Source organism: Equus caballus, chromosome 14 (assembly GCF_041296265.1).
Source record: "Equus caballus isolate H_3958 breed thoroughbred chromosome 14, TB-T2T, whole genome shotgun sequence".
NCBI classification, from domain to species: Eukaryota; Metazoa; Chordata; class Mammalia; order Perissodactyla; family Equidae; genus Equus; species Equus caballus.
In genome coordinates, this window is record NC_091697.1 from 19703801 (window position 1) to 19720237 (window position 16437).

Sequence of the window (16437 nt, forward strand, 5' to 3'; positions counted from 1 at the left end):
CAAGAAAAGTGGTTCATTTTCCCCCATCTTTTCCATTTATTATAGTCTCAGTTTTCTCAAATGAAAGCTCTCTCTAGGTAAGGAACAAGGTCTTACAATTTGTGTTTCCAGCACCACATGTCTGGCATATAACAAATAATGAAAGAATTAAGATTCCAAGAGGCATCTTCTTGGCGCAATCTCGACCTTGACTACTTCTCTAAACGTGAGTGCACAGAGGCTGCCTTCGGCCACCAAGCGGCGCTAAAGCACCATCCAAGACGCATTCACTTTTCCACGGGGTTCGAAGTTACGTACTTTTTAAAAGAGTCAGAAAAGTTAATTCACAAGTTCAGGGGAATTTTTCCAAGGCACGAATGATGTCCCAGCCAGGGGTGGGCTGCAGAAAGCGTTCTGAGTCTCTGGGCGCATCTCAGACCTCGGGATCGCAATGGGAACTCGGGTTGGGGAGTCGCAGAGGTGCGTGCGCGGGAGAGCGTACAGCCTGGCGCCCCCAGCAGGTGAGGGCGGAAGTGCGCGCGGCGCTCGGTATCCGCCGGGCGCGCGCGGGGGTCTTCGGGGAGCCACGCTACCTTCCCGCCCCCGCCCCCTCGGCGCGCGGGGCTGGCCGGGCCGCTCCTCCCCTGGGTGGGTCCCGGCTCCTTTTCTGGCAGGGTCTATTTGCATAGAGGAAACTGCCCAAAGTGGCCGCTGTGGAGGAGCTGGCGGCGGAGAAGGGGGCGTGGGCCGCGATCCGCTGCTGCTCGGAGGCCAAGCCCCGTGCCTGGCCGAACTCGTGCCTCGGGCTGTCCCGCCTGGTCCCCGCTCGCTCAGCTGGTCCCCAGCTCTGCACCGCCCCCTCGGAGAGCCCACGCGCGACCAGCGCGCCATGAGCCCGGGCGAGCGCGCCGGCGGCGACGCGCGAAAGGACGGCCCGGCGGGCGGCGGCGGCGGCTGCGGGCGCCCCGCGACGGCGGCCGGGGCCTGGGCGGTGAGCGCGCTGTGCCTGCTGCTCTCCGTCGGCTCGGCGGCCGCCTGCCTGCTGCTGGGCGCCCAGGCGGCCGCGCTGCAGGGCCGGGTGGCGGCGCTCGAGGAGGAGCGGGAGCAGCTGCGGCGCGCGGGGCCGCCGAGCGCCCTGGTCGCCTGGGCCGAGCCGCACCTGGAGCGCCTGCTGCGCGAGGTGAGGCGCCGGGCGGGGCGAGCCCGCTGGGAGGGAGTGGGTCCGGTTGCGGGTAGTGTCCGTGCGCTGGGAGTCCGGGCAGGGGGCGGTCTCCCTGAGGAGGGGTCGCCCGGGGGCTCGGTGCGTGAGTCCATCCGGGCAGCCTGCGCGGAGGGCGGAGGCTGCCGGTGCCGGCCCCGAGGGTTCCTGCTGTCACCCCTCCAGCCTTAGGGTCGCCTTCTAGGGCAAGTGGCCGCGGGAAGAGCGAGCTAGAAGCGCCGTTGGGGGACGAGCAGAGGGAGAGGGAAAGGAAAGACTACGGACTTTGAAATAACAGACCTGGGGGTGAATCCCCGCGGGTGTGTACGCAGGGACGGTCGTTTCCCGCTTGCGGTGAGCTCCTGGCTCCTCTTCTGTGCCAGGATGACGAGGCTCGCGCGGAAAGTGTCTGGTGGGTGAGTCTCGTCACCGTTCCCAACGCTGGTGTACCTGGAGAGGCATGAGGCCCCAGCAGGCCGATGGCCACGGTGGAGGGAAACCTCAGACAGACCCCGGCTGGGGCCCTCGGAGGGATCCGGTCAGCCCAGGCTGCCCTGGCCACGCTCCCACCCCAGGAAAGTTTGTTTCGGAGCAGCTCCAGCCTGGAGATGCTGTGCTCTGAGGCTGCCGAGGCTGAGCGCGCGCCCAGTGCAACCGAGACCTGGGGGATGCCCACATCAGCCTGGCATAGTGAAGGCAAGAAAAGACAGTCTGGCCCAGAAACCTGAATTCTGGTTTCAGGCAGTGCCTCCTGGGCGATGCCACCGGGCCAGTATGGACATAGCAGATCCTGACTTTCTTCGTGGTTCTTGGAAACGTCATATGAGACTGTGACATTTCTGTAAAGATTGCTGCTGTGGTCTTCAAAACAGGAGCCACATTTGAGACCTCAAAGCCCTCACCCATCTTATTCATCAAAACCTCCACCTTTTATGCAGCAGCCGCTGTCCCCGAGGATGCGGACCGGCGCGTGGACTCTGGCCTCAGCCTTCCTCTTTCTCCTGGAAGAAGCGCTTCCCCGAGATCCCACACTCCTGCCCGAAGGGGTGTCCTCAACTGTAGTATGGAAAGTGACAGTTTCCAGGTCCGGGAGAGGGAGGCCAGGCCTGTTACTCCTGATTCCGTTATACCGTCGTCTCTGTTAAGATCCGGAGCTGTGTCCATTGTTGAGTTAGTTTGGAATGTTTGGGGGAATGGGAGAAGACTGCACCACACCTGTTCACCATACCTATTTCTTAGCCACTTTAACTTAAACCAGCATTACATCTCTTCTAGCTTGGTTTTGGGCAAAATTGCTGCTTCATGAACTGATTTCCCATTTTCTCCTTGAAAGTGCGGGCAGACGTTAGCAACCTCTCCGGAGCCCTGCTGGCAGCTCCTGGTGATGGTTTCAAATCACAGCCCATTCTCTTTGGGCAAATCCCTAGAGACCAGGTGTTGACTTGATTTATGGAGGGCCAGTAAAATTTCTACCTATTAGTGTGTTCCCTGTGGCCTTACTTAGTAAAAATAAACCACAAGCCCTGATTGAGTCAGAAATCCTGGTTAAACCTTTTACAGGGAACTTGCAAACTGTGTCTGTTCTAATAGGGAGCAGGCTCCTGGGAAAGTGGCCACTGCTGAGAAGAGTGGGTTCTGAGTCCTGGGCACACAGGCCAGTGGGGAGAGACTGCAGTGACTTCCTCCTGCTCCCTCCTGCAGCACGCCTTTTACCTGGGGACTGTAGTGTAGTAACGCGAGTGTGCTGTCTCTCTGCTCTTGATTAGAAAGGCAAAGGGGACATTTTGAATCCTGGGGTTTCCACTTGAAATTCAAGCTACCATTCAGTAGGCTGGCATTAGCACAGGGCGCAACTCAGCACATCCTACTACTAGCTCACTAAACTGGGCATCTGGGGTGCATGTGCTTGGAGGAGCCAGGGCCGCTCCTTCCTGCCAGCACAGCGTCAGAGGTGCCATGCTATCAATGTGGTTGGGGTTGAGCTTCTGGCTGGTTGGATGTCCCCTGTGAAAAGGCATCTCTCTCCCAGGGCGCCAGTCTGTTCCTGCGGCTAGCCATTCTTCTTGCAAGTGTTGCTGGATGGGAAATTACACAGCTGGGCTGGTGACCCTGAGAGCCCCGGCTGAGATTAGGGGGCCGAGGGAGGTGCATAGTGGGGAGCCCATAATTGGATTTAAATAGATGTGAAGATACTTGTTTGAGCTATTAGATGTGAAGGACAGGTAAATGTTGAACTGAAATCTCTTAAGGAAAGAACATCTGTGCTTGGGCAGCTTTTCAGTTCTAGGTTGTTCTCAGTGCAGAGGGACTGGTGCATGTGAGGGGCCTGCAGCCCGTCCTTTTACCAACAAGCTTGTTTTCCGTTTGGAGGCAGAAACTACATCCAAATTAAAGAAGAGAAATCCTTGCCAACCACACACAACTTTAATGTCAGAAAAGAAAGAAATAAGCCAACAAAAGCCATTGTTAATATGGGACCCCTTGTTTGTTCCCCTGGGAACAGAACTTTGGAATAAGTTTTTGAAGACTGGCTGATATGCCTGATAATATACATGCAGAAACAACAAAAAAGTAATATTCCTGTTAACTTGTGATTACTAAAGACCCTTCCATGGTACAAAATAAAAGGAACAGTTTTCAGAACATAAAAAAAGCAAGATTTCTGGGCAAGAGCCATTAACGATAGTATCTTCAGTAAGATTTGAAAATATAAATGCAAAACAAGCCTCTGATATTATGCTTTTAAAGCGCTTTAGATTGCACGAGTAATCAAGGTCCCCATTAGTCATACCTGTAGTTACAGCATTACAGAAGCTTATATTTTAGAGTGCAGAGCTTTCTCGGTACAGTACAAAATTTAATGCAAGGATTAAAGAAATATTTCATTGTAGTCAGAGGAGACCCTTTCCAGCTTACAATGGATTTATTGTTGGCTGTTGCTCTTCTGTTCTCCAGATCAATCAGTTTGAAAACAAGAAAAACCCAGAGACTCAGGGTGAGGTTTCAGGGCTCTCCTTCCCTGCCGTCAACTGTGGACACTGGTTACGTTACAGTAAAACCCAGATGCAAACGTAGCTTCTCTGGCCGCTTTGGCGGCCTGTCACTTGTCAGGCCTGCCCTGTGGCATCCACTTTAATAAAGATGCCAAGTTTGGAATCCCATGGCACCACTGGAGATGGAGTGTAAATCATGGCTGCATTTGTTTCCCTGGCATTTCCTGCCTCCCAAACAAAAAAAGTTTCTTTCCAATTACTTTCTGGCATGCTCTCTTTCTACTCTTTTCTTTTTCTTGTGTCTTTGTGTGTGTGTGTGTGTGTGTGTGTGTGTGTGTGTGTGACAATTTGAGAGAACTTTATAATAACGGCAGCATGTTTAGAATGAGCCAACTGTCAGGGCGTTCCTTTCACAAACGTATTTTGAAATTGTTGAATTGGACTTTTCCATGTTGGCTGTGAGGATTTGCAGCATCTCTTCTGAAGGTGGGCAATCTGTAAACTGAATGAACTCAAAGCAGCAGGCAGAGAAGGGTAGATGACGCATGGGGTTTTGGTCCCACCGTTTACTAGCTCTGTCATCCAACTTCTTCATCTTCCTGAGCATCAGCTTTCTCTTCCCTAATGCGATAGTCACAACTATGTGTGTAGTGAAAAATAAAGTAGAGGAAAGTATTGGTCAGTAAGTATGCTTTTGATGGCAAATAACAGAAGACCTGAGTGTGGATGCTTAAACAATGCAGTCATTTGATAATCTCGCGTAAACAGAAAAGCCAGAAGTCAGTAGGCAGATACTGTTAGTTCAATGACTTGGCCACAACTGAGTGCCAGGTCAGTGTTTACCATTCTCTTGGCCTTTCTTCATGGTCACAGGATGGCTGCTGCAGCTCCAAGTATATGTCTTCACTCAAGAGTAGCCAAAGTAGAAGGGAAGTAGGGAGGAGAAAGAGCCATCTTCTGGAGAGGCTTCCTCTGTTGTTTGAGTCAGGGGGCAGACTCATAGCACTTCTCGGCTGACTTCCCTCAGCCGACTTCCCTCGGCCGCTAGCCAGAACCAGGACCCAAGAGCACCATCATCCTGTCGCTGGCAAGGGTAGTGGGGTGCCACAGGAGGCTTTGGCCAATCTGGATTCATCCCCTGAGGCTGGCCACCTTGCCACTGGGACAGAATTGCAGCTTTGTTAGGAAGGAATACTGGGAACGGCTACTGGGGGGCAACCAACAGTGCCAGGCAGGTGCCAGAGAATGTTACCCCAGAGGAGGCCGGGGCAGTCATCCACTGGCCTGCCACAATTTTCCTAACTGGACCCTCTTCCACTGCAGTGCTTCCCAAGCCCCACCCCCTGGACACGCTGGTCGGCCACACAGTTTCTGTCTCCCTCAGCACCAGCCCTCGTCAAAGGCAGGTTTGGTGCGTTTGGATCCTCCTGGCACAATCCCGTGCTTTACAGCTGATGGCCTCGAACCCCCGAGCAGATGCGGTGCCAATCCTGCAGTCACTGGCTGCGGTGGTCTCTGCGTTGGGGGTGGCACTAGGGCCTGCTCTCCACCTTCCTCCATGTCGGGACACACACAGGGACCGGCAGCCCTGTGCGTCACCCTGCCGTAAGCGGGAGAGGCTGAGGGCTGGAGGCGGCGGCCCAGCCCCTCCATGCACCAAGGAGACCAGGACACCTGGAAACCCCGTCTGGGGCCCTGTCGGCATTAGGTGTGCGCAGCCAGCTCTGCTGCCCTCATCACCCTCCCCGGCCACAGGACTTCTTGGCTTTCTCAGCAGCCATCTCTCACCAAGGCCTCCACACCCCCTTCCAGAGCCCGTGCAGTTAGAATCATGGTCCCTGGAACAGGATGTCCCTTTTTCCCTCATTAAGCATCATCTCATTATGGTCAGCCTTTCTAGATGCCTGTGGATCCTTGTACCTTCAAATAACAATATGGCAGGACCCCAACTCAGCCTGGCTTAAGTTAAAAAGAGAATTTACTGGCTAGGAGGTCGCCACAGCCTTGCCTGGTGCCATGTGTCATGGTAGCTTTGGGGGTCCTGAATTTGGAAGAGGAAAATGCTGCAAGGTGTTGGGGAAACACTTTGGACGCGGAGTCAGAAGGCCACCATCTTAGTCCACTCCAACTGCTGTAACAAACTGCCACTGACTGGGCGTCTTGAACAACAGTTATTTCTCGTGGTTCTGGAGGCTGGGACCTGGCAGCACTGATGTCGGCGAGAGCCTGCTTCCTGGTTCATGGCAGCCGTCTTCTTGCTATGTCCTCCCACGGCGGAAGGGGCGAGGGAGCTCTCTGGAGCCTGTTTTATAAGGGCATGAACCCCATTCATGGGGGCTCCACCCCATCACCTAGTCACCTCCCAGAAGCACCACCTCCAAACACCATCACACTGGGGACTAGGTTTCAACACATGAATTTGGGGGGCACAAGATGCAGGGTATGGCAGCCAGCCACCACCTGCGGCTCTGTGACCAGGCTGGTCGTCCAGCCCCTCAGGGGCCCAGTTCTCTGCATGTGAGGTGGGGCTAAGAGCACTGCTCAGGCTGTCAGGAGGAGTTGTGGGGAAATGGGGTGGAGGAAGGAGGGCTGGTATGATCCTATACCTTCAGAGAAGCCCTCTTCACCACAGATTTCTACGTGTTTCTCTCTTTAAATAATTCTGACCCCCACCACGAGGCATCGATAGGTGTTGGTGGGAGACAGAGTTCTTTCAGACCTGCTCTTTGCAGGGCGGGTGTACACCCTTTCGCTTTGCTCTTCAGCTCTCCAGCTCCCACTGCTACTGAGATGGGGCCACCTCCCTTATCTAGGGTGTTAGACCCAGTGCTGGGAAATAGCACGGCAGCTCAGTTTCCCTTCCCCTCCCTCCTTTTTTTTTTTTTTTTTAAATAACCGAGATGTATGTTGATTTAGCATGATTAATGTTATTGATAATCCCACTGCTCTAAAACAAGGGCTATTTAACTTTTTGCATAATCCCTTCCAGTCCTCATGCATGGACAGATTTACCCTGACCTAATCAGAACCACCGAGCGCGTGCCCGCCACTCACACCTTGCTTGTATGTATTCCAACCATACGTCAAAAACAGGCTGCACAGTCTTTATGCCATATTCACGACCACATAGGACCCATCAGTGGAATCTGCATCCTCCATCAACACTGCATCTGGGCACGCGTTTGTTGGCACAGATAACAGTACCGTCAGTGGTTTTGGGGGGAAAGTTTCTTACTTCTGTTCTTCTTTAGGATATGGAGCAACTGCCTAAGGAGGAATGTCTTTAGGGCTTTGTTTGTGTTTGAATTTACAACATCTGAGTTTGTCCATGACATACGCGTTTATCCTCCTGAATTCCCAAACTTGCAACGCTGTGAAGTCAGGCTTCAAGTTTTATAATGGGCAAAGTGGATTCAATCTATCGTTCGGCTGAGTTTTTAATTTCAATTGGATTTGTTGTTGTTGAAAGCAAAAAGCAATTGATAACAAAGAAAGCCTTAAAAATCACACATGGAAAACCTGACGCTTTCATCTCGGAATGAGCTCATTTGTCATTTGGTGCAGAGCCCTTTCTTCAGCGGTGTTCGGCAGTGCCGGGTGTTGCTCTCCGACGGCACTGTGACTTCTAATTCTGTCAACAAATGCAACTCAGTTTGGGAAAGTTCTCCAGAGGCCACACACAACCTCCAGCTCCTTCCCCAATCGATTTTCTCCATGTGTAGGATCAGGATTAATCTTTAATTGTTGACACAGGCACTCAGAAAACATCCCTTCATCATGTTGGGAAACATATTTCAGTACTAAGCATGAACCGCTGGGGAGAAGTAAGCTGCAGATGCAGTCTTAGAGAAAGGCATGTTAGCATTCCTCGGGGCCACCGGGGAGACCGTGGAGGGCCTCTCTTGTGCCCGTCCTGGGCGGGAGGGTTCACCCACCATCCTCGTGGTGTTTCTTCACAGCCCCCACCCCCTGGAGGTGAGCTTCACCCTCCTAGAGAAGGGCAGTGACTGTCCCCAGTGGCAGCATACGCCTGAACCTGGGTGACCTGACCCCTAGTTCTGCCCCTTTCCACAACCTCGCAGCAGACCCCATGGGAGCTGTCATTTAGGTGGGAGCAGTAGCAGCTTTTTCTGCCGGCGTGGACATCCTCAGTCGGTGGCTGACGTGTCGGGTGGCGGGGAAGGCTTTAGCTTTAAGCAGACCTGGCTTCACTTCCCAGCTCTGCCATTTCTCAGCTGTGTGACCAGGTAAATGACTGGTTTTCCAAACCTCAGTTTGCCCTTCTGTTAAACGGGGGTTAGAATACATGCCTCACAAGCTGTCTGTGGGGATTAGACAAGCTGGTGTGTCCGAAGTGCTCAGCATATCGTACATACCCTGAAAGGGGCTGTTCATGCTGGAAAGCTTTCTTTGACCGAATCCAGAAGGAATGTCTATGTCTGTTTGCTAATTGGAGAGGAGGTCCCATGGTTACATGGCTGACCTTAAGATCCTTCTGCCATCCTATTAAGGCCATACAGAAGAGAAAAAGGTACTAACCCATGTCCAATCTCTGAGTCAATGATGGAGAAATTTGACCTGGCTGTTGAAGAAAACAAAGACTGAATTAGCTTCAAAGCCCCATTTTTTTCACTCTCATTTCAAAAGAATGAGATTTTCCATTTAAGTGAAAACATTTCACATTTATGACCAAAATAAAAATCTAATTGTCCGTGACAATTATTATATGGATTTTTCGTTGCAAAAGGGCACCCAAACACCTAATAAATTTGCTTTAATTGATAAGTTATTCGGTTTTTGTGCTTGTGCAATATGGCACACACACCCCCAAAAGCTCGTGATTAACCTGATGAATTAGAGGTCTCGTACATCTGCTTCAACTCACATTAGTAAATGAGAAAATATTTGTCTGATGTAACCACAAAATCGGGGGTCGGGGGAGTGCTTTCAAATGGATAATGTCAACTTCTAAAACTGTATTCTCTCCCAACTTTGGGTTGTGAAACACATCACAAAGCAATTAGAATGTATTCTGGTGTTTCTAGAAGACAATTTAAATAAAATCTACTTAATTTTGAGCCTTCAAGGAGGATCATCACACAAAAAGCAGCGTCTGTCTGTTTATTTAACTGTGCCTTGTGTGACTTGTGGGCTGTTATCATCTACAGCATCTTGGTTTCAGACCCATGTTGTGGTGCGATCAAATGAAAGGCAAGTTCACGTGGCAATGGGACGAGAGTGTGTATGTGTGTGTGTTTGAGGGTTAGCCAGTGTGAGGGCTGGGAGGGCACGAGAGTGTGTATGTGTGTGAGTGTGTATGCACGTGAGAGGAAGTGTGCGTACATGTAAGCATGTATGTGTGTGAGTATGTGCATGCATGTGAGTGCAGACCTGTGAGAGGGAGGGTGTGCATGTGTGTGCACATAAGTGTATGAGCATGTATATGAATGTGCATGTGGGGGGTCTGCGTGTGTGCATATGCACACGCAGGAGCTGTGAAGGAAGTGTAAGGGGTGAGACCAGCCCAACCTCATCTCCTTGCCACAGAAGTTGTCCCGCCCCAGTCCTCCTGACGCCCCCTAACTGGCCCTGCACAGCTCGTGCCCGGGGCTCTGGAGCTGGGGGCCTGGCTTTGAGTCTGGAGCTGCCTCTGAACTTGCCTCAGTGTCCTGGGACAAATCAGTTGGCTTTTCCAAGCTTCAACTTCCTCCTCTGGAAAGAGGGTGACAGTATCTGCTTCACTCCCTTTCTCTGAGGATGAAGTAAGACTGGCTTGCCAGGACTGTCCTAGATGACAGACAACGGGACAAAGTCAGTCCCCTCCTCAACCCCACCCCACCCCTGCTTTCCTGATCTATCAGTCGGTTCCTCCTCCTTCTGCTCCTGTAACAGGCTCACACCTTCAACTTGGCTTTGAATGAGTTGAGCTGGAAGGAGGCCCCTCATCACTCAGCCCAGCAGGTCCTGCCCATCTGCCTTTCTTGAAACTGTTACTTCCTTGCCTCCCTGAGTCCTGCCACACCATGCCCCAGGCAGGTCTGGCCACAGCTCATTCTTCTCATTCGTCTTCCTAAATATTCTCAGCAGTGTCTCCCTCCCCTCAGTGCCTCCCCTCGACTGTGGCCTGTGGGCCAGTAAGGTGAAAACTCCTGGGCCAGCCCAGCGGTCAAGGCCCCTGGGTCCTTTCTGGCTCCTCACTGCCTCCTCTCACTTCAGTCCCCACTGGGGCCTGTGTTGAATTGGAAGGAGGCATGTAGGGGTGAGGCAGGGGCCTCTGGGGGGTCCCATCTGTAGTTGGCTTGGGCTGCCCTAACAAAGTATCACCCACAGTCAGGGCGGCTTAAATGACAGACGTTTATTCCTCACAGTTCTGGAGGCTGGAAGTCTGAGATCCAGGGGTCGGCAGGGCTGGTTTCTCCCAAGGCATCTGTCCTTGGCTTGCAGACAGCTGTCTTCTTCCCGTGTCTTCATGTGGTCAACGCTCCGTGTGTCTGTGTCCAAATTTCCTCCTCTTACAGGGACACCAGTCACATTGGATTAGGGCCCACCCATATGGCCTCATTTTACCTTAATTACCTCTGTAAAAACCCCATCTCCAAATACAGTCACGTTCAGAGGCACCAGGGGCTAGGACTTCAACATATGGATTTTGGAGGGATGCGATTCAGCCTGTGACACCGTCTAATCAGACTTGATACAGGAGGGGACACTCCACATGTTGACTGTGGACAAGACCGAGAGAGCAGTGGTCAGCAGGAAGCAGGTGGGCCTGGGTGTGGGGGTGTGAGCAGGCCTGGCGTGGCGGCCGGGCCTGTGTAGGGAGAAGACTATGGCCACAGTGTGCAGAAGGCTCAGAGGCCACACACCAGAGCAGCCTGAGGGCTCTCCTCAACCTGTCGCCGCTGCGAGGGAAACTGTTCCTTCCCCCCACAGGGCTGCTGGTGGGATTTCTCTCTGTCGGCCTGGTGTGTGAACCTTGGAAGGCAGGTTCTGACGGGAAGTGAGGTGTGTCTGAAAAATAATGAATGGGAACACAAGGATTACAGAAGAATTGCATTTTGTTTGCAGATCAAATCTTTCAAAACATATTTTGGGACTGAGCAGGGACCCTTAAAGAAATGTTTGCCGATGTGGTTTGGAAGAGAGTCACTCAGCATGCCCGTGGGAGTCACCGATTAAACCCACATTCTGTGGAGAAAAGTCTATGAGCTGCTGCTGTGTGTCAGGAGGGGCTGGATGCTCTCACTGGTCGTCTCCGCCTGACTCTGTCAGCCGGGTTCACCTGGCGGGGGGTGGGCCCCGAAGCCCAGTGGGTGAGCCAATGCCTCCTGAGCCCAGGTGCCTGCTCCAGCACCAGCCAGGCCCATGCCAGCCGTGGCCTGGGTGGCGGTGTCAGGGTTTTTTCCTCTTTTTTTTAAAGGTATACTTGACATATGACAAACTTCACATCTTTAAAATGTATAATCTGATACATTTTGACATGTGTGGGCACCTGTGAAACCATCTCCACCGTCAAGATAGTGAACACGTCCATGAGCCTCCAAAGTCTCCTCCCACCCCCTGAACTCCTTCCCCCCATCCTGCCGCACCTGCCCCCCAGGGATCCCTGATTTCTGTCACTACTGGTGTTTTCTTTCTTTTCTGGGGAGATTTTTATATGAATGGAATTACGCGGTAGGGACTCTTTTGTTGGGGGGTCATGTCCCCTTCACTCTAATTACTGAGAGATTCTTTGATACTTCTGCATGTATTGTTAGTTCATTCTTTTTCATTACTGAGTATTATTATTACATGGATATACCACAATTTGTTTATCCATTCTCCTGCTGATGGATGTTTGGGTTGTTTCCAGTCTTGGGTTATTACAGATAAAGCTGCTGTGCACATTCATGTAGGAGTCTGTGTGTGGACATGTGCTTTCGTTTCTCTGGGGTGGAAGTGCCCTAGAGTCAGGCGGTTGCTCATCCGATAGTTCTCTGTGCAGCTCGCACACCTCCGGTCCTCTGCTCTGCACACTCCAATAGCCTTGCTCCATCTCTTCAGCTCAAGCTCTTGAGCTGCCAGGCCTTACATGTGCTTCCCCTCCCTGTGCTACGGCCTGGAGGGCCCCCAGACAGGAGGCCGGAGCTCTTGTGCTCTGTGTCTCGGAAATCACTCTCCTTCCCTGCTTTACACCACTGTCTCCAAAACCTTTGTTTTGTAGATTGTATTGGTGGGGTTTTGTGTTGTTGTCGTCGTCGTTGTTTGGGTTTTATGTTGTTTTAGGCAGGATGGTAAATCTAGTCATTGCTACTCCATCTTGCCTGGAAGTAGAAATCCATGATGCAGACTTTTAAAATTTTTGGAATAATTTTAGATTTATAGAAAAATATCCTGTACGTAACCATAGCACATTTGTCAAACGTAAGAAATTAGCTGTGATACAATACTCTGATAGGCAGAATTCTAAGACAGCCCCCAAGATTCCCACCCTCTGGTGTACACACTTGGTATAATTCCCTCCCCTTGAGTGCAGGCAGCACCTGTGATTATGACTGAATTACTAATCAGTTGACTTTGAGTTAATTACAAAGCTTATCCTTGGAGAGCCTGACTTAATCAGGTGAGCCCCCAATAGAGCCTGGGCCCTTCCTGAAGTCAGAGAGAGTAGAAGCACAAGAGGCTGTGTGGAGGGGCCGCACGCCAAGGACCTGTGAGTGTCCCCGATGAGCTGAGAGCGGACCCTGGCCAGCAGCCAGCCAGAGAATGGGGGCCTCAGACCCCAAGCAACCCCATGAGCTTGAAAGAGGACCAGAGCTCCAGAACACATTGATTTCAGCCTTGTGAGACCCTGAGCAGAGAACCAAGCCAATCAGTGTCCAGACTTCTGACCACAGAAACTGTGAGATAGTAAATTTGTATTGTTTTGAGCTACTGATTTTGTAGCAACTTGTTATGCAGCAATCAAAAACTAATATAATTGCTATTAACTAAAAAGGACCAGGTAAATTCATTAGTAACAATATTCCACTATTAATCCAGCAAGACTTCATCAAAAACCAATGTGAGGACCAGCATGAAGCTGCGGGTCCACTCCCACCACCTCCAATTTTTGAGATGATTTTAACATACCCATTTTGTGTCTTGGTTGGAGGTGGTTAGAATTCTGATCAAGAATAGATCTGTTATATGAGAAAATATTTGCAAAGCATATATCTGATAATGATGCAGTATCCAGAGTATATTAAAAAACTCTTACAACTCAACAACAAAAAGACAAACAACCCAATTTAAAAATGAGCCAAGGACTTTAACAGACATTTCTTCAAACAAGAGATACAAATAGGCAACAAGCACACGAAGAGATGCTCAACATTATTAGTCATTAGGGAAATGCAAATCAAAACCACAATGAGTTACCACTTCACATTCACTAGGATCTGTTTGTCAGGTTGGGGAGAAATTGGAACCTTCATACATTGCTGGTAGGAGTGTAAAATGGTTCAGCCACTGTGGAGAAGTTCGGTGGGTCCTCAAAAAGTCAAATATGGAGGGCCGGCCCAGTGGTATAGTGGTTAAGTTTGTGCACTCCACTTTGGCGGCCCCGGGTTCGCAGGTTCAGATTCTGGGCACAGACCTACATACTGTTCATCAAGCCACACTGTGGAGGCGTCCCACATACAAAATAGAGGAAGATTGGCACAGATGTTAGTATAGGGACAATCTTCCTCAAGCAAAAAGAGGAAGATGTTGGCCCAAGGCCAACCTTCCTCACTCCACCCTCATAAAAGTTAAATATGGAATTACCATATGACCCAGCAATTCCGCTCCTAGGTATATACCCAAAAGAATTAAAAACAGTTAATGAAACAAACACTACTGTTCATGGCAGGGCTATTCACAATAGCCAAAAGGTGGAAACAGCCCTGATGTTCATTAATGGATGAGTGGATAAACAAATTGTTGTGTAATCATATGACACGATATTATTCAGCCATAAAGAAAAACAAAGTACTGATACATACTACAGAGTAGATGAATTTCAAAAACATTATGCTACGAGAAAGAAGCCAGACACAAAAGGTCACATATTGTGTAACTGTTTATATGAAATATCCAGAATAGGTCAATCCATAGAGAGAGACAGCAGATTGGCAGTTGCCAGGGGCTGGGAGGAGGGAAGAATGAGAAATAACTGCTAAGGGTGCAGGATCTCCTTTTGTGGTGATGATAATGTTTGGGAACTAGATGGAGGGAGCTAGATAAAGGGAGGGGTTGCACAACTTTGTGAATCCACTAAATGCACTGAATTGTTCACTTTAAAATGGTTAATTTTATGTTATGTGAATTTCATCTCAATTTGTGTGTGTGTGTGTGTGTGTGTGTGTGTGAGGAAGATTGTCACTGAGCCAATCTCTGTGCCAATCCTCCTCTGTTTTATGTGGGACACCACCAGTGTGGCTTGATGAGTGGTGCTAGGTCCACGCCTGGGATCCAAACTTGCAAAGGCTGCCAAAGCAGGGCGCACGGCGTTAACCACTACACCACCAGGCCGGCCCCCTCACCTCAAAAAAGAATGGATGTTATAGAAAATAACAAAGCCATGTCTTAGTTGGTGGCGAGTGACTTTGTGATTCTGCTACCCATTTTTTTAACTGAACTACAGACTTTCTTCAGCTCTTCTCACCAGTTTATCCTCTATGACCTTTTCCTATTCCAGGATCCCATCCAGGACGCCATATTACATTTAGGTGTCATGTCTCCTTAGTCTCCTCCAATCTGTGACACTTTCTCAGTCTTTCTTTGCTTTTCACGACCTTGACAATTTTGAGACATACTGGTCAGGTACTTTGTAGAACGTGCCTCAGTTTGGGCTAGTCTGATGTTTCTCATGAGTAGACTGGGTTATGAGTGTTTGGGAAGAATGCCACGAAGGTAGATGCCACTGTCATGGCATTGTGTCTGGGGTCCATGATGTCAGCATGACCTATCCCTGGTGACATGATCCTGATGACTTGGTTAAAGTGGCATCTGCTAGATTTCTCCATTTTGAAGTTACTATTTTCTTTTCCCTACTGTCCTCTGGTAAGGGAGTCACTTGTGCAGCCCACACCCAGGGAGAGGGGAACTTAGCTCTGCCTCCTGGGGAGGGAAGTATCTACATGTGTTATTAGGAATTTTTCTGTAGGGAAGGTTTGTGTCTTCTCCCCATTTATTTATTCAATCATTTATATCAGTATGGACTCATGGATATTTAATTTATTAAAGTGTGTTATAATTCAATGCTACATTATTTATTTTGTTGTTTAAATTGTTCCAGTTTTGGCCATTCTGAGCTCTTTCAGGTTGTCTTGTGTTTCTTTCATGTATTCCTCCCCCTTTTTTTTCTCAAAGCACTTCTTTACTTTCTGGCACTACAAGATACTCCAGGTTCACCTTGTATTTTTCGTGCCCTGGCCCAAGAATCAGCCATTTCTCCAAGGTCATGGTTCCTTTTATTGGAGAACGGTATTTAGAGACCAAGATCTGGGTGCTGGGCGTGCTTGTTGCTACTAGGATTTCGCTGGTTGTAGGTCTTCTCTGCAGACAGCTAGGGTATGTACACATGTATATTCGCCGCTCTTTGTACACATACCTGTAATTATTTCTGTATGCATCTATCTGTGTACATAACAGAAGCATGACTTCATAGCGATGTCTCTGACTAATCCTGCACCACAGGGTTTGTTCCAGCTTTCCCCCTTTGCTTATTTATAACTTCTTTCTCGACAGTGAGAAACTTGGCTCTCGTTACTCATAGTTTATGTACTCATTTGTTCAACTCCAGTATATATGGAAGGTAGTTTCAAATGTGTTGCCCTGTAGCCCTGTGAGAAATAACTTTACCTACTAGAGTACAGCATTCATGTACAGTTCCTTTGGTCTTCAGCCTTACAGATCTTAACTGAAACGCTGTTTTGCAAAGTTACTCAGGTCAGCTACGTTATTTTCCCCACCACCTTCAGTGAGGTATGTCATACAGTTTTAATACGGTTAGATTCACTTGTCAGCCCCCATTTCATCCTGGGATTCTCCGACATCCTGGTTGAATTTTTTTTTCTTGTATGCATTAAAGTTGCTTCTTTGTGATGTACAGTCCTGTGGTTTTTGACAAACGCCTCGAGTCATGTATCCACCACCCCAACACCACGCGGAACGGTCCATCACCCTCGCATCTGCTCCATGCGGCTCCCTGCACTTCATTCCTTTTCCAACCACTGATCTGATTTCTGTCCTTATAGTTTTTAT

General features: G+C 49.8%; 1 protein-coding gene across 1 annotated transcript in view; it reads left to right on the plus strand.

Moving 5' to 3' along the window:
• Window positions 1-571: 571 nt before the first annotated feature.
• Window positions 572-16437, plus strand: part of COL23A1 (collagen type XXIII alpha 1 chain) — a 318371-nt gene continuing 302505 nt past the window's right edge. The window contains exon 1 of the mRNA XM_023617064.2: window positions 572-1159. Within this exon, the coding sequence (XP_023472832.2) occupies window positions 869-1159 (291 nt within the window). The 5' untranslated portion in view covers window positions 572-868. The remainder of the gene's footprint in view (window positions 1160-16437) is intronic.